We start from the raw sequence: 26,307 nt of genomic DNA, 5'->3' as shown, positions 1-26,307 counted from the left end.
TGTACCAAAGTTTAAAGGGCAGTTTGCTGTGTAACTTCCTGAGTGTATTTATGTTCTTCTTAAGATGGAGTAACAATAATGATAGCATATCATTTTCATTAATAGAAATAAAACAAAAGTTCAATACATATCAATATATTTTGACATAACACAATTAGTTTAAATGTCCACAACCTTCACTCAAGAGGAAGAAACTTGAAAGAAATAATAATTTGACATTTATCATAATAATAAACATTAGTTTGGCAATATCCTCGAGCCCTAGGATGTCATGCAATTTTTACCAGCTTAACTGTGAATCTGTACAGAGAAAAAAAAAGTAAAGTACAGTAAAAGTTATCACCATCAGCTATAAAAAGACCAAGTGTTCTGAAATGTCCCCGTGCCAAAGAAGAAGACTGCGCCGCTCTCAGGAACAGCAGGTATCGTCTCCACAGTGGAAATGAAGAAGCACTTGCTCTTATCAGTTTTTGCAAATTGGTTTCTAAACCCAAACAGTGTGCCAGCAAGATTCTCTCTGCTCTGACAAACACCAACACATGTGTTTACATCCTCGCAGCTGCTTCTTCGAAAATATATTTGAACACTTCCCACCAACACTTTGCTGTTTCTGTTACATTTACACCATGATCACTGGTATTTATTGCACCTTTTTTCTTGAGTGTGATCTTATTTGGAATGTTGTTTCTGCGGGGTTTCAAATCTTAATGTATAGGCTCATCTTATACCTAATACTTGTGTACTTGTTTGTATCTATATATTTTTCTCTTCAAATATGTAAATCTAAGAGAGTGAGATTTACAAATTCAAAATAAATAACGAGGAGAGAGAGGGAGCAGCAGCAAAAAGGCATGGACTTCCATGATGTAGTTGTATGTTACTAAATAGCTGCCATGTCATTATCTCCCTCCCTTGTTTGTGCTGTTTTTGAGAAGCCATTGCCGTTGTTTATTTTCCTCAAGAAAGCCTTTATGCTAATGCGACCTCTGCTAAGAACGATTTGCTGCCGATTTAACAGCATGTTAAAAGCTGCAGTCGGCGTCAATCATGCGGAGGGAATGTGGGTAGTGAGGGAAAGCACGATTCTCGGGCTTCTGATGACTAAGACACAACGTTTTGAATCTACTAATGCAGCTTTCAGCAATATGGTGAAAAAGCATATATCTCAAAGTGTAAAACAGTTCATTGGTCTGGAACAACAGTTCGACTAGAACAAACAAGTGTTATCACTGTCCATAAACTCCACCGTTTGCAGGGCAACAGGTGTCACATTCCACCGGTGGTTTACGGGGGCCGTCACCCTCGCTAAGTGCTATTGAAGATTTACTATTGCGATCATGCATCTGAGATATCCTAATACAGGTCAGCACTGTCCGGGAGCCAGCCAGGACATTATGTCAGCAGTCCAGCTCAGACTATAAAAACACTGCTTTACTGTCCATCCTAAAGCCTCCACCAGCCACCGGCTCGTCTCCGGAGCAAGATTTAGAGAGGAACTCTGCTCTCGCTCAGGAGTTAACGGATGTCTTTTGAGAGGTTTACTACTCTGTTAGTTCATTTGGCACAAGACTCTTTTCTATGCTGCTATAAACTTTGCCATAAAGGGCTCAGTAAGGCTGACCCCCGTAAAGTCCATAAAAAGATCTTTGTCTCTGATAATGTCAGTGATACAGTATATAAGCGATGGCGGCCGCTGAATGAGCCCCTGCAGCGCTGTCCTCTCTGAGAATTTGCTCTTACTCTCTTGCCTTTTCTGTGTGTTTTTTATCTTCTTCTCATTGTTTGGTTGTCGCCCTTTGTTCCCATCGCATCTTTATCTTCCTTAAAAATGTCCAAGTCCAATTTATCAGTACATTTCACTAAGCGGGATGTCGTTGTTATTTTAGCTTTTAGTAGAACAGACAGCACTTAGGTTTCAGGTGTCTCTGTTCTTTTCTCCTTCAGCTTGAAGATGTAGAAGTTACAAAATTGTGTTGATACCTGCATGTGAAGATTTATTTTGCCTTTGCGCCGGTGGCCGAGTCATTCTGTTTTCAGGTTCTCTGGCCTCACAGAACGGATGCCAAATTTCACAGGATACCTCGTATGTAGACTGAAACTGCACTGATTGGAGGAGGCATGGTCGGTAATTCTGGTTTAAACAATGATTTCATATATGCCACAAACTGGTTGATGAACTATTCATCCTAAAAATCATAAGAGCTTTGTGAATCGTCCACATCCACTTGAGGGGAAAAGAAGTCTTCTGCCTACAAAAAAAAATACATTTAAAATGCTTGCAAAAAAATCGAATAAAAAATATCAACGGCTTTGTAAATGTTTAATTAGGACGAAAATGCTTGTTAGTCCACAGGGAAAGAATCTTTGTGCTTTGGTGAGTATCACTGAATGTAAACAGAACTTTTCTTTTTTGAATATAAAAGCAGCACAAGGCGCCTTTAATGAGAAACGGATTATTGGTGTGATTTAAAAAGAAAATAATAAATAAACAAGGAACTCTTAGGAACTCTCCCTCTGATGAGTTCTGGGATTGGGCCTCACACAGAAAATGGAAGCCGCCCAGGATGCATCCTGATTGGACGTGTAAACCCCCCCCCAACTCTGGTCCAAAAAAGTGTGACAGAGAAAACAGAAGTAGGAAGTGAGTCTTGAGAGGGCAGAAGGGGAATGTGTCACCAAAGTGGTCTTTACACTCCCAGTCTGCATGTTGTTAATTAGCTCTGATTATCCTGGTTAATAGTATTGTTTTTCCCCCCCTAACAAAAATAGCCTCAGTTAAAGGAGCTTATTGCCTTCATTACATTATCTTCAATAATGAATCTCCGGTCATTCTATCTTATCAAAGCCTAATTCAGGGTAATAAACCCTCATGGTACAAAATACCAGCCTAATTAAACTGAAGAAATCAATGCAACAGATGAAATTCAAATAACCATGGCACAAGGGCACACGAAGGAACAAATTAAACAGCAATCGAAACTCAATCAGCAGAGACTCTCTTCTTTCTCTTCATCACTGCGTCACGTTTGCTGTGTCCAAGTTAGCCTCGGCTTTATTGCTCCGATCTGGCAGCTTCGCGGAGCCGCCAGACTTGATGCCCACTAAACGCCAGGAAGCAAGTAAAAGAAAGTGAATTCATGACGCCACTGGGTTGGAAGTAGAGGTGATGGCGTAAATGCCAAAATTGTAAACATGCAGGGTGAGGTTATGCGAACACATGCACATGGTGTGAAAGACAAGGTGACAGGTCATAAGATCAAATTCAGATCATGTCAATTTGAGGGGAAAAGTACAGGCTTGACAAACACATCATAGATAATCTAATCTTACAGTGTAAATAAGGTTACAATAAATATGCCTTGTGTACATTATCATAGTGCAAAATTGAAATATCACACAAGCACAAATACACTGTAGAAGGTGAAATATTTCTCCTTCTACGTCCTTAAATTTCGGAAACGGTCGGCAACTGCGTGAGTAAAATCACAATGTTCGCTTGTGGCTTTGAGAAGAGTGAACTAGGGTCTGAAGATTTGTAAAAAGCTTTTCAGTAAATCATTCAAACTTATATGTGAACAGTAATAAAACAAATTCAGTTTCATTTTATTTATATATTAAAAAAAATATAAAATTGATGAATAATATCAAATCTAATATAAAATGTTCATTGCAGATAAACCAGGTGGGATGAACACAAACTTCACTCTGCACAATAGACTGTTTATAAAAAGCAAACAATAAAAAGTGACAGTATATTGTAGAACTTTTTGAGGAGGACTCACTAATGACAAGGAGGTAAGTACTTTAGTAAAGTGAAAAGAAAACTATATGTGGTTTTAGTACAAAGACTAGAAACTTGACTTTTGACGTGAGTGTTAACTGTGATGATGACAATTATCATCCGACACGGGTAAAGAAAAGAAGGCTCCCCTATGTCATGGTTCTTATTATAACTTCCTGAAGCTCCCACGCAGACTGCTCTCCCCGCTAATTGAGCAAACACCACTCTCAAGGCTACAGCAGACATTTGCTGGAGAGGCCGCACTAATCCTCAAGTGCAAATCAGAGATAGCGCTCGCAGCTTTCAGCTAATGAAGAGAGGAAGGAAGGCCGATGAGTGAGGGACTGAAAGCGAGAGGAGACGGAGGGCTCCTCTTTACGAGTGTTTGAAAGTGTTGTTTTTCGATAACATGTGATGCTATTTAAATGTCGGCTCCAGAGTAGAGTGCCACTGCTACTGCTTTTTTTTTTTAGCAGCGGAATAAGAGGTGTGAGTTAATCATCTCGCGTGTTAATAAATAATGCATATTGCATTACAATTATAAGAAGTGCAGGTGTTTGTATGAACACATGCTAATGCAGGGTTCACCAAGAGACATGAGCAAAATGTATATTGCCTGTATCATCTTTAGTGACATTGGAAGGCTCTTCTGTTATGTTTGGAAGTGAACATGAATATCATGGTGCATAAGCAGAGGGAACAGGGTTGTAATTTTCTCCTGGTGGAGTATGATAAAAGTTATTATCTATGCAGAAAGGGAAAGGGGACCAGGCACTGCTTCTGCTAATATGCAGGATATGTGTGGCCAAGATGGGTCCTGTGTCACCACAGAGGGAAAAAAAGCAATAAGGGTTTTCATTTTTATTGTTTTATACTTTTTCATGGATGGGGCACACTTGTGTGGAATGAAACCGAAAATAGGGCACATCTTCCATCTTTTATCATATGCATTAGTTTCAGGTTGCTTCTCGCCTACAATGCCACCATCTCTGCAATGATCTCTCATCCTTTGCATCGCCTGCTCACCCCGCTGCCTTTGATTTCAAGAGCTGAACTATTCTGCAACATTTGTTGATGTGGTTCTGCAAGTAAATGCTGCAGAATTGTGCTCCTCTTGGAATTGTTCTTCTTCGCTGACCACCGGGAGAGGAACCCGCCATCATCGGCTACGCCACCGCAAAGAGCCAGAGAGTTCCCATCGCTCATGCACACGGAACTGCAGACACGAAACAAACGAAAGTTAAGAAGGATTTTGACTGATTAGCACAGATACAGTAGGTAAAAACTTCCACTGACTAGGAATTGACAGAGCCTGACTGCATCATGCTATCAAGACATATTGACTGTAATGAAGTATTCATTTTTATACACATATACATTTTTTATGACATGCAACAGATGTCTGTCTGAATGGGAACCAGGGATGTTGTGGTTCATGGTTGATATCTTCACTCTGTATCGTCATGGTGCCCTCATTCAATTTTTTCAAAACATAAATTATAATCAAATTTGACATAGCACATACTTTGTTTAAATCTTGAGGGCACACACACAAGCAGTCAGACGAGGTTGCTCAACTTGCTGCTAACAGGTGAGCCCACAGAGCCCACAGACTTCAGAGAAGGCGTCTGATTGGTACAAAGATGACAAACAGCTTTACCTTTGTGCGTTTTCTTTGTTGTACAGTGTAGAAAACACTTCCACACGCTGCTTCTCAGATGCTTTGGTGTCGTGATTGTCTGCTCAGATCGGCTTTGCTTGCTATAGCGTCCTCCATTTTCATAGCAAAATAACATAACATTACTGACTTAGTAGAAAAGTTCCAGCAGATTGGTCATATAGTGAAGTCCTGTCAGTAGAGAGACAGGCAGGCGGACAGGTCTGCCACCCCCACCTAATCTGCCTGCCAGTTGCCCTGCTGCTAAGGTCCAGTGAGTATGAAGTAGCAGGCCTCACCAACCAATCTGCCGTCTCTGGGTCTCAGGGCCCGGCTTCAGGCCTCTGAGCCCCGGGCTGAAGAAGTTCTGGATGACTTCCAGATCTCATTAACCTTGGGCTGAGGGCCTAGAACTATGATCAGAGCCCCAAAGGCCAGTGGGCCAGGTTACTATGCTCTCATGCCTTGCTCGGTCAGGTCTACTTGCTTCACAGGTGTACAGTATATACAGTACAAACCCCAACAAGCTCCCATCAAGATGAATGAAATCTAATGGGTAATATGTGAATACAATTAGTTCTTATTAGTTTTAAGATTTTTTTATATTTTATACAGAAAGGCTTCACAGGCATGTTAACATATTTTTCATCACTTTTTTTCCTCTTTTTTTGTTATTTTTGTTTGAAGGTGGTCTTATTTTTCTTTCTATATTTCGTCCTGCTTCCAAAAATTTTTAACGAATTTGTAATCTGTAGAATGTACATATTGTTATTGCACTTCTTCAGCTTCCTAAATCGTTGGTCAATGTTACTTTGTGTGTAAGAAAGATCAGACAAATAAATCTCACCCAAAGGGCATTTTACAACAAGTAGAACATGCCTGTCATTCACAGCAACCTTTGTGATTCAGTGATAAATGGTATGTGTTGTCATGTATGATGCGTTGTTGTATGATATGTCTGCTGACGTCCTCTGTGGCTCCACACATTCACTCTAAATGTGTGTTTAGAGCTCTGGTGTCAGGATCAACAACAACAGTATAAAGGACCATGTCACACTTGTGTCTGACAGGCAAACACAGTGCGATATGTTTTATCCCAATCAATACAACATGAGACTTGATGCTGACAGGAGCTCTCAAGTATTTGTCACACGAGACACTGGCTGTTTTCAGACATGAACTTCGCTAAATGTCAGGACAATGGGGTCCAGATTTTGCCTTTCACATATGAACAATGCGGCAGGATCTCCCTCGGTCAGATGCGTTCACCACAACAGAAAAGTATCCGGAGAGTTCAGGCGAGGGGTGGTGTCTCAGTAACCTATGAATTCTGCTGCGGAGATCACGTATTCCTTTTAAGCCACATCAACAAAAAGCTCTCGAATCTTGTTGTCCGTTGCAAGTAGGAACATCAAGATGTCCGCTCGTTTGCTGTGAATCTTATAATAATCCCATAATATCCTGCTGTATTCTCACATGAGCTAAATCAGACATTATTCAGAGTTTTTACGAACGGGCTGCCAGGAAAAAATCTAAAAGATTTTCTGGAGCCTCTGACTACAGCCCCTCTGGATAACCTCAGGAGATTATCCGGAGTTCAGTGCATGTTTAAAAGCAGCTACTCTGTACTACCACCTTTATAATATTTTATAACAAAACCTAATAATGCTTATTTATTCAGCTGTTTTAATCGGACATCTCTCTGCATCGTGAATGTGCATTTTATTGCGCTGATGTTTCATGTATGTACATATGGCTCTGATATGGAGTTGAGAGGAAACAGTTCAGTAACTTTTTATCATTCTACATGTGTTTCTATGACCTTTTGACTGCTGCAAAAACTGTTACCAAAGGGATCTGATGTAGTAACACACGTTCGGTTTTGCCCTGCTGCCTCCTTCCACTGCACTCTTTTGTTTTGGCTGTCATGCTCACTAGTCACCAGACCATCAGCAGCCTAGTGTGCAAATCTACTCAGTGCCAAGTCCATTTCATCTGTATGGATCAGTAATCATATTCATTGGGGAAATAACACGGACTGCATTACACATACAGTACCGATGCTTGCATGCTTTTGATATGAGGGGCAAGTCGTTGTCCTTGATGGATCAACGCTGGTATTTGATTTGCAGAATTGGCTCGTCTTTAACCGCTCACATTTCCCTGGCTTCATTCAGATATTGGCACGCTGTCTAGTTCAGCGCAATGTGCTGTTTGTCACTGCTGTTTCCACATCGTGTTGCACGCGCGTGTGCGTAATAGCGGTCTGTACGCCTGCCTTCTCACCGCCATGTGTGTGTCCGTTCCTGGATGATGCATGGTCGGCCATTGCACACAGCACCACAGTGGCCTTGGAACAGAGCCTGGCCAGACAGATTGCAGAAGGAGGCTGCAAGGCTTTCGAAAAAGGAACATCCCCTCAGTTCAGTGAAGGTCGGACAGAGGCGTCGTTAGGTTGAGTCTAAAACATTGTCTAGTGGTGTGTGTGTGTGTGGGGGAGTGTTGACTGACGTTTTTTGACTCAGGGACACGTCGGTATCAGAGGTTAATGACAGAGGCAGCCTTGGTACGCTGCAGGGGATGTCACTTATCATGCTGATACGTGTGTGTGTGTGTGTGTGTGTGTGTGTGTGTGTGTGTGTGTGTGTGTGTGTGTGTGTGTGTGTGTGTCAAGTTTTTAGATACCTTTTTAAACAATTATTGTCACAGGCTCTGATCAAAAATACCAGATTCCATTGTCTGGTCGGCTGTTTTCAACTGCATTAGTACAATTAATGTGTGATTTGTCGAGCTTTAACAATCACTCTTCATACAGGCAGCAAAATAAATAGGTTCACACTGACCTGTGCCACGTGTGTGTGTGTCTGTGCGCGTGTGTTAACCTCTTTGCCGCTGTCCTAATTGTTCCCATTTGATCGGAGCACTCGTGGTTTTGGGCACTTCCTTGTCCTCCTTACAGCTCCATTTATCACAGGCAGCAATGGAGACACACAAAGGCACTCGGTGCTTCAAGGTGAATCCCTTCAAATTGCTCAGCTTGTGTTACCTTGTTAAATCGATGTGCTTGGTGACAACCGGCAGCAGTGGAAATCTCACCAGGCAGGAGAGTTTTGTGACGGGGAGGTGCTTTGGAGGTTAAGAAAATATAATGAAAAAAGAGTTGCTCTCCATTTTGCTAATAAGGGATGTAGCTTGTACTTGTTGTGTTTACGCCTGTTTGTTTATGTTGCAGTGTGGTTTTTAGTCAAATTCTCATTGGAGCAGTAACTTTCTTTCTCTTCACTTTCCAAGGGAAATTGCTCGAGTTTGTTATTTCCTTATTTTCTCCTTTAGCCTCGGAAAGGAGCCAGATTTGCATTAGGAAAATTCACAATGCCACCTTTTCTATTCAATAGGAACATTTTTAATAGAAAAAACTTGGGTTTGATGGTAATACATGTGTTCTGTGTGAATGTGGAACCGGCAGAAAACCTCCTCATTACACGCTTTCATACACGGGGGCTTCTGCAGTAAGATAAGCAGTTTTGGCAAAACATTTCTTGCACCAAACTGAGGTGTTTAAAACGTCTCTCTCTGTCATCAAAGAACTCGGAGAGCTGCAGCTCATTATGAGTTTTGGTGTAAAATGAAACATTTTCTGAATTTTTTTATCTTGCCCTTTCTTGCTAATTCCGGCTCTGGCGTGTCTTCTGTGCCAAAACGCTTGCTGCATAATTTTGTCTTTATTCCTGTATGTTAGTTATTATGTCGTGGCTCTAAAACGTGCACCACAAGTTCATCAAATTTAATTCCGTATACCAAGCAGTCTCTATAATTAAATTGCCTGGTGCCAAACGAGGTGCACTTTGAATTTCATGTGAAAAGAACCCTTTTTGTAATGGTGTTTTTTCTATTACGATTTTTTTGTTTCAGTACATTTTCAACACATCTATGGTTACACTTTTCAGTTTTCTCTGATATCATGATGGTTTTTTTTATTGAAGGCATGGGAACCATAAATACCTCCACCTATCAAACTATTGTTGATAATAATTGAATCAAATTAACATTCATTTGAATTCTATCTTGGACTATTAATAACTAGCTCAATGTTCAACACCCTGAGACAAACAGTTGATATATCTTGACGTTGTCTCTCAAAGGGCCTCTCTGTCAACGCATTTGTCTCCGTTTTAATTATTCATTGCGATTTTCACACCCACAATACAGATGAATATGGCTTTAAAACTTTGACAGTATCCTCAGGGTTAACTTGGCAACCGAAAAATCTGTGTGTGTTTCTGCATTGCAAATGTTTGAAAACATATTCAAATTAATAATAAGAAGAATTAGAATAATTGTCATGTAAAATGAAAATTAGAATTCATAATCCTTAGAGTAAAGGTTCCCGAAACCAAAACAGATGGTCTCATTATATTTGAGTGAATCACGCTGCATCAATTTCCATGTTTGAAAAGAAAACCTGAATTTCATTAATATGTTGAAATTATAATTTTAAATGATTATTGACAGCCACAAGACAGTTCCAGAGCCTTTTGTCTTTATTGATTCCGTAGCTGTGGCTGTTATGATAATATGATATTGACGGAAATGTTACAAAAATAGAAATATTATGATTTCTTTCAGCAAACAACATCTGCCCCTTTGGGTCCTTGTGCAAAAAGAAACCTTGAATATACGCAATGTTTTCACCTGTATGTCCACAACATGGCCTGACTTTGTCTTTGTGTCCCCCCCCCAGCGTGCCACCCGGGCTTCTACAAGGCATACGCTGGAAACATCAAGTGTTCAAAGTGCCCTCCGCATAGCTACAGCTATGGAGAAGGGGCGACTATCTGTCGCTGTGAGAAGGGCTTCTTCAGGGCTGAGAAAGATCCCCCAACTATGGCATGCACACGTGAGTATACCACCAGCCGGGGCTTGAGACTGGGGGTCTGTCATACCTTACATGTTTGACAGATATAACAGGTGTGAAAGGGAACTCAGACCAACTTTAGTTGATATTCGTTAACATTTCCTGTCGTCATTTTCTCTTTTATCTCGCTCTCACTCCTGACGCACTGGTGTGCACGGCTGCAGTAGCCCAAATATTAGCACGTGTGCTGCTTCCGGCTGCCACTCCTACGCAAAGTGCTGTGTGCGTCAACCTATCCTGACATGGTTGTAACTCTATTCCAGCCACATGATTGGTTCGGCGCGGCGTTATTCTGATTATCATTGGCTGTTTATGTTGTCGTCAAAACATGAATGAAATGAGTTCCTATCGACGTTGTCTTATATTTCTAAAAGTTATTTCTTTATCATTTTGTCCCCCAGCCCTAGTTGGGACCAATTGCAGAGAATATTCTGAAGATAGAGCATGTTTGTTAACTCTTAATCCACCTTAGTGTATCTAAATCCTTGTGTATGCCCAACAGTCTGGGTAAGTTATTACTTCGTCTATAGAACAGGTGGATTACTCCAGTGGTCTCTCAGAATCTGCTGTGGCTGTAAATCCGGTCTCGTCTCCAGCACTTATCTGGTGTGAAACTGTGCATTAGAGAGCCTCTGGATAAATTACATGGCTTTTGTTCAGCTGCCTCGTCTTCATCGATGATTCACTGACTGTCATAATGACTTTATATTTGCATTAAATTACAGTTTAACCAGACTAATTCTCCTTTAATTAAAAAGCCATTTAGCTGTCACCGAGATAGACGGGGGCCACGTCTGAGAGCTCTCCAGGGCGAAAGACTGTATTTGTCTTTTACAGCAAGACAAAGCCAAGTTATTGTGGGGAGGCTGTGGTTTAACAGTGCCATGAAAGATGTACTTTTTCTAAAAGAAGACAAAATTTTCTCTAGGCTCTTAATACAGTTTTCATTACTAAATTTAGACTCAGATGTGCAGAGACATAATAAGGGAAACTGTTTTCCATACATTGATATTCATATTTCTAGATTTAGCTTTTCAACATGTGTTGTGAGCTGTTAAACTAAGTCTTAAAGTCAGGAGCATATGCTGAATTTCCAAGGCCACTTTTGCTCCCAAGACAAACAAGAATCTCGTGAATAACGGGTTGCATTTTAATCAGGAGCTCATTGGCCAGAGCATAAACAGTCTGCTTGCCTAATGTCTACGAAAAAAAACGAAAAAGACCTGAGATTAAAAGCTGACGGCCTGAGAGGAAGACAAAGGTGGAGAGCAAGAAAGGGGGGGGGTGTCATGGGAGGTGAGATAAAGGTAGAGAGAAGGTCTGAAGGCTGGATGGAGTAGACAGTGAAGAGAGAAAGGAAGGAGGGTGATGATACCAATCTCCCCTGGAGGAGAATGGGAGCTGACTGATGGCAGTGGGGTTGCGCGGCAGGGGGGGAGGTGGGTGGATTCTCCTCGATGGAGAGAATGGAGGAGGTGAGATAATGGCCGATAGAGGCGGAAAGAGATAAAGAGAGAAAGAAAGGACATTCGCTGACAGAAGTGGAGGAGGGGTGGGAGGAGCCCTCCTCTCTGCTGAGATTTTTGGCCGAGGCAGGGATGGAGGGATGCAGGTGGAAGGAGAGGGAAACATCCCATTGTCTAGGCAGACAGTGTGCTTGGCAGGAGGGGAGTGTTCAAATCCCTCAGGCCTTTTAACTCCACCCTGTTGACAGCTGGCTGCCTGCTATAGCACAATGCTCACCCTGACACACAAATGCACACATCCCAACAGCACCTAAACACCTCGGCAAAGGGAAATGTGAGGGAGGTGAAGGAACTGAGAATGTTTACTGCACAGGAGTGAAATGTTTTATGTATAGAGTTGTGTTGTACGGCAGTAATATGTGACATTAAACCTGACAAAAAGCATATATACATAATACTGCAGTGTACCTGTGTGAATATAATAATACATATAAATATTTGTCGAAACATTTAGAATACTGTGTTAGTGGTGTGCATCAGAGGTCAATTTTGGGTCCTGTGCTTTTCTCACTATATCTAGTCCCTGGCCACATAATGGGAGTGCCTCTCAACTTTATGCAGATGATGTATGATTGTATCTTCCCTTCTGCATAGTAATTTGGGCAATAGATAAACAACCAGGTTTGATTTTAACAATTCTCTTAACAAAGCTCAATAGAGATTATTGTGTTTTCATCTGCGTTTGTTTTTTAGGTAGTTAGATTACGCAAAAATCACTCAACCGGTTAGTTCCCACACTCTTTTATATCAGCTCATTTATATATATTTATATAAGACTGGAATTCACTTTTAGCCTATATAAACTATTATGTTATTTGCAATCTTGAACATTTTACCCATAGAGGTAGAGATGCAAAACTTTAGCCAAATTTTAATTTCGATTAAAAAGCAGCTGTTAAACTATGTGAATTATGGGAAGACAAGACATTGCCCCCACTACCTTTCGGATCCATTTCAAGATCGTATTTATTTTATGTGTGTAAGATTTACCATCTCCAAGTAATTAGATGGATTTGAACTCATTTGCATATCTGAATCCATCATCTTTTGTCACAGGCACGGCGCTACACCGGGGCGAGGGGGGGCTGTAGCCCTGTCACAAATCCATGTAGCCAAGTCAAGCCTCCTCAGGCATTTTATTTTTTATAATAAATATATGAATAATAAAGACTACTTATAAGTTAACGACCATACAGCGACTCGCTCCCGAACCTGATCCCAGGCTGCGTGCTCATGCTGCAATTTCACCATATGACACACGTGTGTGTGTGGTGAGTGGGGGGGGGTCTAGGTTGTGAGCCATGGACCGTTTTCTGATCAAAAGGTAAGTGCAGGTAGAAAATGAAAGTCCAGACTCAGACGCTGTCTGTGGGGGGGTATGACATGGACTCCTCCATGTGGCTGCACTGTGGATACTTTTCATTTACATCTGAGGTTGTGATAGACATTCATCCCGAAACATGGGAACCAAGGCCTCGCAGTGTGTCCTGTATACAGTCAGCAGTGAAAGTTAGTCTTGCTTGCAAAAGAAATATACTAGTGATGATAAAGTGGCTGCACTTGGATATTCTTGATTTGATTTCTGATTTTGTGTGTGTTGTAGGGAAAAGAGAACTTCCTTTTAAAGTAACTCTGAAAATTTATACTTTCTTAGTCCCTCAATGTCTTGGTCAAGCCCCCCATAGAACGGGTAGAAAACATCCTGGTGGCAGCCATGTTTTGTCATCAGACAAAGCTTCACTGTCTGGTTCAAGGTTTGCACCAAAAACCAGTTGTGGTTCTTCCTTTGCAATCAATGCTCCAAACCCATGACATGCCTGAGTTTTGTGTGTTGTGTATATTTTCTTAACATCAGCTAAACCCTTCTCAAAGTACCTTACACCTGAAACCTATTTTGTTTCTTCTGTTGACAGGTCCTCCGTCTCCTCCCCGTAACTTATTGTTTAACCTGAACGAAACCTGTCTGATGCTGGAGTGGTCACCTCCCAGCGACACTGGGGGCCGCCGGGACCTCACCTACAACGTCCAGTGCAAACGCTGTGGCCCCGAGCCGGACCACTGCCAGCTGTGCGAGGAGGTGCTCCGCTTCCTGCCGCGACCATTGGGTCTGATCAACGCCACCGTCACTGTCATGGACTTCTCGGCGCACGCCAACTACACCTTTGAGATCGAGTCGCTCAACGGCGTGTCGGACATGAGCTCCTTCCCTCGCCAGGTAGCGATCATCACCGTCAGCACTGATCAGGGAGGTGAGTACATCCAGTATATTTTTAATTTTGCATTTGTACATGTTACTTTTACACGTGGAACACACAGACGAATGTGTCAAGTGAGTTTGTGGTGATAGGAGCCGACGCCGGTGTCTGTGTGTTGTCAAGAAAATCGTGATCTCCACAGAGATTAATACGTCGCTTCCTGCATCTGTCTGCTGGAAAAAAATGTCACACTTTGCAGATGAATTATTCTCCAAAATGTATTACCACTCTAAGCTAATATGTGTTTATTTTGAAACTACATTTATCATTAACAGTTCTAAGTATTTGCTTTGCACTATATTATGTTAATAGGTTGGCCTTGGTGGAGAGGTTAGTGCTCTGTGTGGTTTTTCAACCTTCATTTTTCAGTCTTTGTTAAATACACGCTTTTTTACTGTGTTCCTCTGCAACCTGTTGCTGAACTTGGCAGAGAAAGACAAATCTAGATTTAAGTCAGAATGACATTTTGGCTCCTCTAGTATTTACTGTGTTGTGACCTTAACCGCTGCTGTAAATGATGGCAGGCGGCCAAGCAGAGGTTGTTTCCACCTACTTGCTCTAAATAAGGATTTTTATGCTGAAAGGCCCATATTTCCTCTGGGACATGACTCGCTATGTGGAACGCTTATGCTTTTAATATGTGATTTGCAAACACTGTGTTTTCTATTTTGCTCACTCCTCCTGCTCCCATCCTCCCTCAACCCTTCTCTCACCTCTTTTTTTCGATCGGTTGTTTGCCCTCATCTTTCTCTCTCTCCTCTCTCTCTCCTGTTTCTTGTTTCTTTATTCTCTCCTTCCCACTTTCTTTCCTTCCATCCATCCCTCTGTTGCTGTGGGAGTGTGGGAGAAATACATTTACTCATACAGCCAAAACACATTAAATGCATTATTCTATGTCACTGGGGACAACTCTCGCCTTTATTGCCAACTTAATGTTACACGCAGCCTTTTTATTTCATTAGGAAGCCCAGTTTAGCACATAGTCATGGCAGGTCCCCAGGCTGTACACAAGACCCATTTCATCACTAATACACTGAGCAACAGTTATTTAAAATGCTCGAGGGAAAAGGCAGATTTCTGGCTCCCAGCCACTGAAGAACGGACCGATGATTAATTTTGTTAGAGTTTAGTTTCGTGAATCCATGGACAGTAACATTCATGTGAAATGTAATTACAATGTTATTGAATAAATAGCTATGTTTTATAGTATAGTGTTGGCTGTAGTGGACCATCCAGCCCATGCACTGATGACTGGTTTACCCACTATACGATGCAACTTTCACACCTCAACTAGGAGCTAAATCTACAGGTTTTCTCACTGTGGTTGTGTTTAACATAGAGAGTAGAGGAGGATGATTCATGCACACCAACACCACACAGCACCAACTGTACTGCTATCATAACATTATCTGTAAGGTGCCACTTGAAAATCAAACCATGCATCTCAAAGGATCTTAAACTGAAAACAAAACATTTTACTTTGGAAATTTTTGAGAAACAATGTGTTCTTTTTTTAAAATAAATGTATTTTAAAAGTCATTCATCTCAACATGCGATTTGACCTCAGCTTCAGCACAGTTAATTAAGTCTAAAACATTCTTAAAAATAGGTATATGATTGAAAAAACATTTTACATTGGAAACACACATTTTCTAACTTCTTTTTCAATAAATCCTCTTCTTTCTTTTTCCTAAAATTTACAGTGATTTTCCAGCGAGGTAAAATCTTGGCAGGATTACAGCAGCAGGAGCAAACCACCTAAATTTAAACATAGCTGACTGTAGGTCAAACAGATGCCAAAGGACTGAGTGATGAAGTTAAACAACATGTTGGCCAGGCCAGTGTTGGAGTTCCCCCACTGGCCACAGCTCTTTCAAAATAATTGGAATGAAAACGTCCTCTTACATCATCAGAGGTGGTCATTTACAGTCAGACGGTGACAAACACTCTACATTAGTTTTGTAGGCACCTCCTTGTCTATTAGCTAAATGGCTTAATTTCCACTTCTGCACTTGCAGTACTCGACTTTACTAATGACTTTCCTCAACAAACGCACAGAACTCAGACACCCAGGGTTACATTTGTCTTACCCGTAAATAGATTCACCTTCAGAACTTCAATCAAACATTATTTTGTCAATTTTTCTATAATTTCCAGACCTGAGGCTTATTGATTTTGATGAAGAATGTCTTGTGTCAAATTATCGAAAATGCAAAAAAACAGTAGCCTCAAAAGTTCAGCATATTGATATAACTCAAAGATGAATATGCACACCTTGAAAGGAACAGAAGAAAACCTGCATGCTGCAGTAATATGCTTACGTACAAATACCTTTGTTGATGCTTCCCCAGTCACTTCCATCTGAACCATCTAAAAGAGCCAGTTTGGGAAGGTGCACAGAAAATAGTAACATCATTAGCATAGCGTTGCCATCAGCAGAAGTGAGGCAGCCATGTGAAATCCTCTGTGTTGTGAGGAATATCAAGAGTCTCCTGTAATAATGTGCTGTAGCCCAAAATAAATTAAACTCAGTAATTTGTTGGTGAATGCTTTGTGGCAGTGAGGTTTGGGCATGGTTGTGTGCCTATGAGGAGCACACACATGCACACACACACACACACACACGCACAAAACAAACACCCACACACACAAGTTCTGTACAAATGCATATAGAAACTATAGGCCTGTGATATTTTCCTGTCAGATAGAACCTTTTCACTATTTGGTGATTCAAACAGTGGAGCTCATCTGATGTATGCATCAATATTTAAAACACACACATGCACTGAGAGAATTACAAAGCAGGAGGATTAACTGCAGGGGGGGGAGTGTTGTCTTGGCCTGGAGTAAAACCCCTCATATTTGGAGAAATGAGAATGAGAGTCTGGGGAAATTACAAGTGGATTTGCAGTTCTAGAAGTCAGCACCAGGATCGTGGCACTGCTGTGATGTGTCTGACTTTCTAATTTACCGGTTTATGTTTAATAACAAGGTGAGGAAAGTTCACATAGAACAGAACTTCACAGAAGAGGAAGAAACGCAGCTACAGATAGACCAGATCGTCCATCTCTATACCCACCAAACAAGCAGTATCTGCCCAAATGCTTCGTTTCACACCTTTTTTGTTGTTGCCCACATGTGGTGTTGATGGAAGGAGTCCTGGGTATTTTCACAGAGTAGGTGACTGGGTCAGGAGGAAGAGAAAAGAGCAAGAGGCAGCTGGAGGTCAAGTAACAGCTGAATATGAATGTGGGAGGTGAAGTGAACGGAGGAGAAAGGAAATGAGCGAGTAAGGCTGAGCGGTAAATAGAGAGGAAGAGAGAGTTAGGCAGTGAAAAAGAAACGGAAGAGAGACAGAGAGGTTATGAATGTGCAGCGCCGCAGCGGAGCGGGACAGAGACAGATGAAGTGACAGAGAAAACGAAGAGGGTGAGAGAAGATAGAAAATGAGTATGAGGAGATGATTGAGTGAGGAGAAGAAGGGTAAAGAACGGGGTGGCAGAATGAAGGAGAGGGTGAATTTGCTGACAACAAATGTGGGCCGCGGATAAAGAGAGTGAGGGGGAAGGGATCCGTGTGTTTGCATGTTTCCACTGTAATCATGTGATTTTTAGTCAAACCATCCCCATCATCTGAACTCGTTACAGAAACATCAATGCATCAGGTAGAAGTTTTAAAATGTGCTCGTTCACTGATTTGCATTGCAGCTCATTATACAGACTTTTCTGCCTGAAGATCATCTCAGTGAACCTATTTAGAAATATTTATTATCATATCTTACAACATGCACTGTAATAAACTTCCACAGACTGTCATTTTCCAATATGCATATGTCTAAGGGTGCTTTCGCTCCCACCTTGTTTGGTCCTCACTTTTCCAAATGGAAAGACTAGCCGCCAGATTGTTAATACGCAGACGTCAGATGCACGTCCGTCTCCAAACCACTCAATGTCAAGTTTAGGTAGACACAGTCCACATAGATGATGACGACCAGACCTACGTATGTCATACAAAATTCCTTAGCGCACTGTAACAAGCACATTGATCCACACTTCTAGGTGTAAAAACAACCTTAGATTTGTCATTTCTGAAAAAAAAAAAACACCCAAAGAGAGAAATATAGGATAAACAGTCTCTAAATCTCAACTGCTCCAGTTCTTTGGGCTCGACAGAAGTGTGGCAAGCCCTTTCCCAGTTTTATGAATAGTTACAACCATTAATTCTGCGTTGTTGATGTTTCAGACTCAAACTCAATCGTTGAGAAGTTGAGTTCTGAAAGTTTCAGACTCAAAACACCAACATTTCTTGAAGTGACGTGTTTCTTTGCATGTATGTGAATGTGCACCTGCCTGTGTGGTTAGATTGAGTTTGTTTAAAAAAATGGTGTAAGCATGTATACAGAGAATATATACAGGGGAGATTATAAAAGTAATAGCTGTGTTTCAAAATGCAAAACTGGAAAACAAGTGGAGACTGCAGAGAGGAGCTCAGGAAGAAGAAGAGGAGTAGGAGGAGGAGAAGAATGAAATGGCCTAGAAAGTGGAGGGTTGCTTTAATCACAGGAAGCAGCTGAGTAATTGTGTATGTCACTGAGACAGATCGGGCCCTGGGTCGGGGCGATGCATCAGGATGTTCTTGCAGCAACTTGAGAGGCTCTAATCAGACGGTCTTTTGTAGATGAGAAGCCGGTGGGTAAAGCTAACAATCTCGGATGTGCATGATGATATGGAATAGCAGGGGAGGAGCTGGCGAGAGGAGCACCGCTCATTGACTTGGCATCGACTCCAAGGGTCCGGATAATTTTCATTTGTTTCACTCCCCCGGAGGCAGATGTTGGAACCGCACATCCAGAATGACATTAAGCCACCAACCACAAACTCTGAGCTGATACGAGAGTGTGCTTGTCTGCGTATCAACACACTGGAGCATGTATGACTCCAGGGTTAGAACTGCTCTGATGTCAGCTCCTGATGAGTGTGTCATTTCTCCCTCACTCTGATTACTCTGGCTTCAACCATCGCTGCCTTGATCGTCTTAATCTGTTCGCTGCCTCCTCCAGTAAACAGAGCTAAACCACTCTGATTTGCCAGCGCCGTGCATAATCTGAGACTTCATCAAAATCTGAATTGATTTGAAAATGTGCTTACCTTGCACGCAGTGAGTGTGGAGTTAATGGTGTGCAGAATAGGGTGGAGGACTGAAAGACGATCCCGTGGTAAACCTGAATGTGTTGATTTAGAAGCTCGGGGGTGTTCCCCATGACAATAAAGCTCATCCACACTTAGGCCAAAGGTAGTGTGTTGTATTGTCAGTAGTTGTATTGCTATGGCAACATCTTCCATCGTGGAGAACTGTGTGTGGTCCAGGGCTTGTTTGCAATTCCAGGGTCTGAAAAAAATATGAAATCCATCCATCCATTGTTTTCCACTTATTCGGGCTCTGGTCGAAGAGGTAGCTGGCCAAGTGGGTTATTCCAGGCTTCCCTTGCCCAGGCCACAGTTTCCAACTCTTCCTGAGGGATCCCTCGTTGTCCAGATTGGATATGTAATCCCTCTGGTGAGTTCTAGCCCAGGGTCTCCTCCCAGTTAGGCAAGCCTGGTAAACCTCCAATGGAAGGCACTCAGGAGGCATCCACCCCAAACCACCGCCACTGTCCTCTTTTGATGTGAAGGAGCAGTGGTCAGTCAATGTAAGGCCGATGGATGGGTGGAAGGCAGTGATAATATTTATCATTACATATACACAAACATATACACAAAATGCAAGGAATGGTTGAACATGTATAATAAAAAAATAATAAAATGTAAACAAGGTAAATCCACTGGGATGATATACTGTTCACATGCCATTATGCCAGGTCTATACTGAAGGGCGTTTCTTCATACGGCACTTAGGGAGTTTTGACACCTGAAAGTCTGAACCAAGTCTCTGTTACATCAGTTATGGGTTAGTTTTGGTTTCACATAACAATTTAGGGAGAGTGTGTCTACCTATATTTGACATTGATTGGTTTGTAGACGGATCTGAGGTCGAACCTGAGCAACCCCCATTTTGGAGAGACCAGTGAGGCTTCCATACTTTCTCAACTTCCTACAATTGGTCTGAACTATCACAAAAAGGATTTTTCCCCACTGCAAACACCTTTGCCCGAGGCACCTTTCACGCCTGTTATTTTGGTCTAGACTAACCTGAAAAATCGGAAGATCTGAACCAAGCAAGGTGAGAGTGAAAGCCCTTAGACAGTCAAATATAAAGGCCCTTTTGTCCTCTGCTTTAAATGTGAGTCTTTTCCAGCATTTACTTCAGTGACCTGACAAGAGAATCAGAATATATAACAAAGCCAAACCTTGAACTCTTAATAATTAGTGGAGCCAATGTAATGCAGCCCAGACAGGATACATAATATAAGAGTCTGAGGCTCCTTTCACATATTATTGATTTTCTGGATGAATGTCTCATTTCCTAACATCAAAAACCAACTAGGCCAGGGGTGGTGATAAATATGTAGTAATACTGTCACTCTCCCTCCTGTCTGCAGTTTACAAGTCTGATATACAAACTTTTGTTAATGGAGCTGCGCATTTTGTGGCAGTGTAGTAAATCCTGTTTTCCTGAGTAATTGTACAATAATTTTCCCTTATTGGATGACGACCGCTGCAGAGGAAAACGGATACAATGATGTTGCTGCATCTGACAATTCCTGCCCAATAAAACTTTTATCGCCGTCCCCATTTATTACCATTTGTCATACTTTTGTTTATGAGCACTGGCACCACAAATGTGTTTAAATTAGAGCTTTCTATTTTTCTCCATGTACAATAACTCTGAGCCAAAAAGATTAAATCCTCCGTTATATGAGTCATGCTTGTTTTCCTCTTGAGGCTTATTTCTATTTTACTATGATGTCTGTGGAAAGTGAACGAGCTGAATACTAAACCATATCTGGGGCTCTCTCGTCCTCACCCTTTTCTTTTTTTCTTTTTTTTATTCTTTCATGCTGGTGACAGGCCGGAGGCATCATGTATCCGGGTTGTCCACTAAATTCATATGTATGTCCAAACGTCCGTCAAAACGTTCCCTACGTCCATCTCTAATGAACAATAAAATAATCCTAGTGATGTTTTCACCAGTGTGTTTAAATTGTATGAATTGTTGTTTTCTTGACCCTAGGATGGCCCCTTTATATTTAAATACTTTATATTTACATCTGAGCAGGTCCTCTCTACGGAGGCCACCATGTTTTTTACAGTAGCCCAAACTGGACAAACTAAACACCTTTTGAGTTTTTATGACAACTGAAGGCTACCACAGGTTCTCTTTCATGTTTGGAAGGGGGGGGTGAGGTGAGGGGTATTCAGCTGCAACATGAAACTTCCCAGCTAGATGCCACTAAATTCTACACACTGAACCTTTAATAACATCAAAACTTTGGCTCACCTAATCTGCGGTAGCCCTCTGCTGGCACCAACTTTAATATGCAGCGGTGGCTATGAATTAAATGTGTGTTTACGGTGGCTTGATGGTGGCAAATTTCCCCCGCACTTAATTACTCGGCCGGGAAAATCACAACGATGTTTGTTGGGCACGGCATCATAAAACTGTGCGTCCGTGCCCTGGGACCAAAGTGCTATGCCAAAGAAACACTAATAACAACAACAGCCATACAAATTGGTGAAGTAGAATAACCGGGGGCCCCGCAAGGCACCGGCAGGGGTGGGGTAAGGGGGAAGGTGACTTTCCAGGGAATAATCAATAGTGCTCTCCGCTGCACTGTGCTGCTATGCTGAGCAATGGCTACTATTGTAGATCTGCCTGAGATGACTGTGTGTGTGTGTGTGTGTGTGTGTGTGTGTGTGTGTGTGTGTGTGTGTGTGTGTGTGTGTGTGTGTGTGTGTGTGTGTGTGTGTGTGTGTGTGTGTGTGTCTGTGTGTGTGTGTCTGTGTGTCAATAGCTTAGATTTAGCTGTGATCTTTACTCCATTATGGGTTAATAGGAAAAAGTAAGCACTGATTAAAAAATGCTGAATATATCATATTAGAGAACAAGATCCTTTTTTTCCTTGACACGCAGTCATGAGCATGTGTATCTTGGGGGTCTTCTGTCTGATAATGATTAAGGGCGTGTGTGTGTGTGTGTGTGTGTGTGTGTGTGTGTGTGTGTGTGTGTGTGTGTGTGTGTGTGTGTGTGTGTGTGTGTGTGTGTGTGTGTGTGTGTGTGTGTGTGTGTGTGTGTGAGACCACAGCTAGGCCAGTGGCTCTGGCCTTGCGGAGGCAGCGGTCGTAAATAGAGCCTCCATGCTCGCTGGCTTATTAACAGCTGATTTATCTGCCGCTCTGTAAGGAATGCTCGCCCTTGGCACCCAAGCCCAGAGATCGGCCCCGGGGGGCCCCAATTACTCGGTGCCACGTGCGCATGTGAAGCTGTGTCAAAGCAATATTTTGTGTCATCGTCTCACGGATGCTGTGTGTGTGTGCATGTGCCTTATATTGCTGTATACATCAATGCAGCTGTTCAGTACCAGGGTCATCTTCATCATCACTCTCCCTCTCCTTCTCGCACACACACTCTTTATGCCTCCTGTGGAGGGAGATACAGGGCCGAACAATGGGACGGGATAAATTTATTCGACAGCTCTCTGCCTCTACAGTGATTTATCAGAGTATTTATCCTGGTGATGAGCCTTTATCTTTCCCTTTTCTCCTCTTTCTCCGTCTCCCCCCTCCCCTCCCTCATTTTCTCTCCCACAATACTTTTAAATTGAGGCCATGTGTATGTTTGAAGTGTGATTGTTCATCATCTAAAGCACTGACAACACAAGCCATTATGTTTTTACTGTGTCGGGACAGCTGAGTGACACTAATTTACTGCATTAAGGCTGAAGTTTAAAGGCCTTATCTCATTTATCCATAATGTTTGGCTTTTCCTCTTGTGGTCATTTCAAAGATAAGATTCCTTTATAATCCTACTAGTAAAATGTCGTTTTGATCAAATGTGTGTTTTTTTATATTTTTTATCTCTCCCGGTCTGATCTCTTTGTCTTATGAGGGGGAGTTCAGCAATATTTCACACATTTTGCACTGAATGTGAGAATCTGCTGCATCTTTTGTATCATCATCCAGTCGTCAGTTTAACTTCAGTACGTTTGACATTATAGATCTTAAGTGTCGTAAAGTCTGAAAAGAAATGAGTTACGGTTCCCGATAAAGCTTTATGTGCAGGAAATAAAGGTGATAGGTGATAAGGTATGGTATTGCCATATTCATGCAGAGCTCTGCAATATTTCAACAGGGTTGTTGAATGGTTCTGCACATCTGTTCCCAATCATTTGCTGTTGTATTTTTTAGATAATGAACAGTAAAAGTTTTAACTTACTGATGGAATAGGAATGATTTATGTGGCAGATCTACGAATTGAAAATTGTGTTATCGCTCTTTACATGATTCAGTGGCCGTTTACCCTTTGAAATGCAATAGAAATTAACTTGCATCTTCAAATGTTTGATATCTCTTAAATCTTTACAACCTAAATTTAAGTTTGACTAAATAATCTCATATAACTAACCATATGATTTCTAAACTAAAAATATGTCTGAACACTCCATAAGTTACTTGAACTATGAACATTTTTCAGTTTTGTGTGGACCCATGAACCCATTTTTCTTTGCTCCTCTCCCACCACTCTCTGAAAACACCGTGCCTTATCAACATGGATTTCACCACATGTCACGAAAAATAACGACGTTATCACAAGTTCTACAACTTGATGAAGTGGAAGACAGAGGGCTAAGCTTTCTTCTGCAAAAATGCTCTAACTATTATGGATTTTATTTTAGATTGAATTTTGACTGGCACCACCAGATTTTGCACCGCCTGTAACATAATGTAATGATATAATCAGGTACAAGATGAGGAGGTGGATGACAGAGGCCTTAGCTCTCTGGGGCAAAGAGATTGAATGTTCTAACTGTTTTACATTTATTTTAGATTGGTTTAAAGTGGATCATGCAAACAACAATCTCCATCAGCCAGTTCGGGCTTTCCAGAGGATCAACACCGTTTACTGTCTATTTCTCATAGCAATTAAAGCTCATAGTTGTATCTGAATACTTTGAGCTTAAATACAATTTTTGACACTAAACTGATCATATGAACCTATTTCAGACTCGGTGTAAGCATCATTCCTTGCACCTTGTTTCCAAACCCTGGAATCCATATAGAGTCTGCAGTACAGTGCCTGCGATGATTGGTGAAGTGAAGTGCAAGATGAAAGACTCACATTACTCCATGAAAGTGTTACCTGAGGGAAAATGAGTGCATCAACACTTTGCAGTGTAAAAGACCTTGGCAGGTGATTGCCGCACTGAAAGAAAGTGTTATTTTCATAAAGTTTTACCCAAAACTTTTGTTCCTGCGAATCCCATGTGAGGTTGTTCTATCACTACAACATGAATTACATGTTCTGATAATTGGAGAACGGAAGATTGATTAAAACATAACCTGTGTCTTCGTGATGAAAGCCAAATCACATCACACTTTTTTTTTTTTACTGTGAATTATCGTTCCAAAGCAGAAACAATTACTTCAGATATCACCTTCTCTCTCTCTCTCTCTCTCTCTCTCTCTCTTTCTAACATAGAAAGGGACTCAGTGGAGCACGACAACAAAAAACAAAAAATGGCCTCTCTCGCAGTGTTAAAGAAAGTGAAAAAAATGAATTCCTGGACTTGCCCCCTGATCTAGTTCTGCAGTAAAATCTACTGGATTTTTCCTTGAACCCTTTCTGCATCCTTCCACAGAGTTTCATCTGTTGAGTTGTTTTTGTGTAATCTTGTTTACAAACAAACAAACAAACAAACAGATGGAGAGCGGTGAAAACATAACCTCCTTGGTGGACGTAAAAAGTACGACGGAGTATTGGGGCTTTTTAAAGGGAAAAGAAATCTGAGATTTTAAAAGAAAAGTCGTAATATTATGAAAAAGGGTAATGTTAAAAATCGTATATATTATTAATTGTATTCTTGTTTTTGTTGTTGTTATTGTTATAATTATCTGCTTGTTAGTTGTAATAGTTTTGGTTTTGCATTAAGGGTTTGGTTTTGATCCAGGAGTGGAACTGGGCTTCTCCTTGCAGGATATTTCTTCTTCTTCTTCTTTCTTTTTATAATAAATATTCACCCATAGATTCTTGAATAACATATAAACATTTATCTGACCACTTGCTCTAAGGGCTACTTAAAATGCAGCTCGTACTTCACAGCTCAGCTCAGCCTAATAAACAGTAGAGGCTGTCTTTGTTTTCCTCCATAGGATCTGGATCAATCTTCTCATCACTGTGGTTGCCCAAAGCTAAAAGATTGGCCTGCCGTTGAGGTTTGAGTTGTTCAGTGTAGCCCCACTCTAACACCGGCTCTGTGGTCTTTTCCAGCCCTATCCAACCCAATCTGAGTGACCTCAACTCCCAGGGGTGACACTCATTCTTTTCTCCCCCCATCACTGGTGGTGAATACCAAGCACATCTGAGCTGTGGCCGTATCACTGGTGGTGGCTGTTGTTGCTTTGTTCTCGTGTTTCGTCCTGCCCGTGGAGAACAAAGGGGATTTTGTTTCCATTGTATTCGACCCTGTTTGTACAGTACGGGCTGCAGAGTTCTCTGCTTTTTGAAGTGATGATTAAAAGACTAATCATGCAACAACAGAGGGCTGTGTTGTTAGATGAAAGAGAGAGGGATTTGACTTAAAGGTTCTGTGTGTGCATGCGTGTGTGTGTGTGTGTTTGTATTGTTGTGTATTTGTACATGAGCTGTATTCAAGTTTATTTATACAATTAATATTTTGGTAGTCTTATCAACTATGTAGTTTTTCTTACATATCTGTAACTTTTGAACATAGCCTGTGTGCATTTATACACACATAACGCAGCTGAGATGAATTCTCCTAATGTTTGTCGATTTACATCTATCATTAGAACACATTGATGTACATGTCAAAGTCAACTCACTGCCATTCGTTTATATACACCACTGCACATTATACACAAAATGCATTGCCAAAACTATTCCTTGTTGTTGCATTCCAGTGCTGGGTCTCCACAGGAAGACTGGAACACTGGTATAGTTTCAGTCTCTTTATCGTCACTGTGCTGAGGAGCTCCTCTCATCTTCACCGAGCAGATAGA

At 41.4% G+C, this 26,307-nt stretch overlaps 1 protein-coding gene across 1 annotated transcript in view; it reads left to right on the top strand.

Annotated features, from left to right (window-relative positions):
* Nucleotides 1–26,307, top strand: part of LOC118120443 (ephrin type-A receptor 6) — a 155,724-nt gene that overhangs the window by 73,582 nt on the left and 55,835 nt on the right. Inside the window, exons 4-5 of the mRNA XM_035175374.2 lie at nt 10,180–10,335; nt 13,793–14,128. Coding sequence (XP_035031265.2) covers nt 10,180–10,335; nt 13,793–14,128 — 492 coding nt within the window. The remainder of the gene's footprint in view (nt 1–10,179; nt 10,336–13,792; nt 14,129–26,307) is intronic.

This window comes from Hippoglossus stenolepis, chromosome 13 (assembly GCF_022539355.2).
Source record: "Hippoglossus stenolepis isolate QCI-W04-F060 chromosome 13, HSTE1.2, whole genome shotgun sequence".
Taxonomy (NCBI): domain Eukaryota; kingdom Metazoa; phylum Chordata; class Actinopteri; order Pleuronectiformes; family Pleuronectidae; genus Hippoglossus; species Hippoglossus stenolepis.
This window is presented reverse-complemented; position numbering and strand designations above follow the sequence as displayed.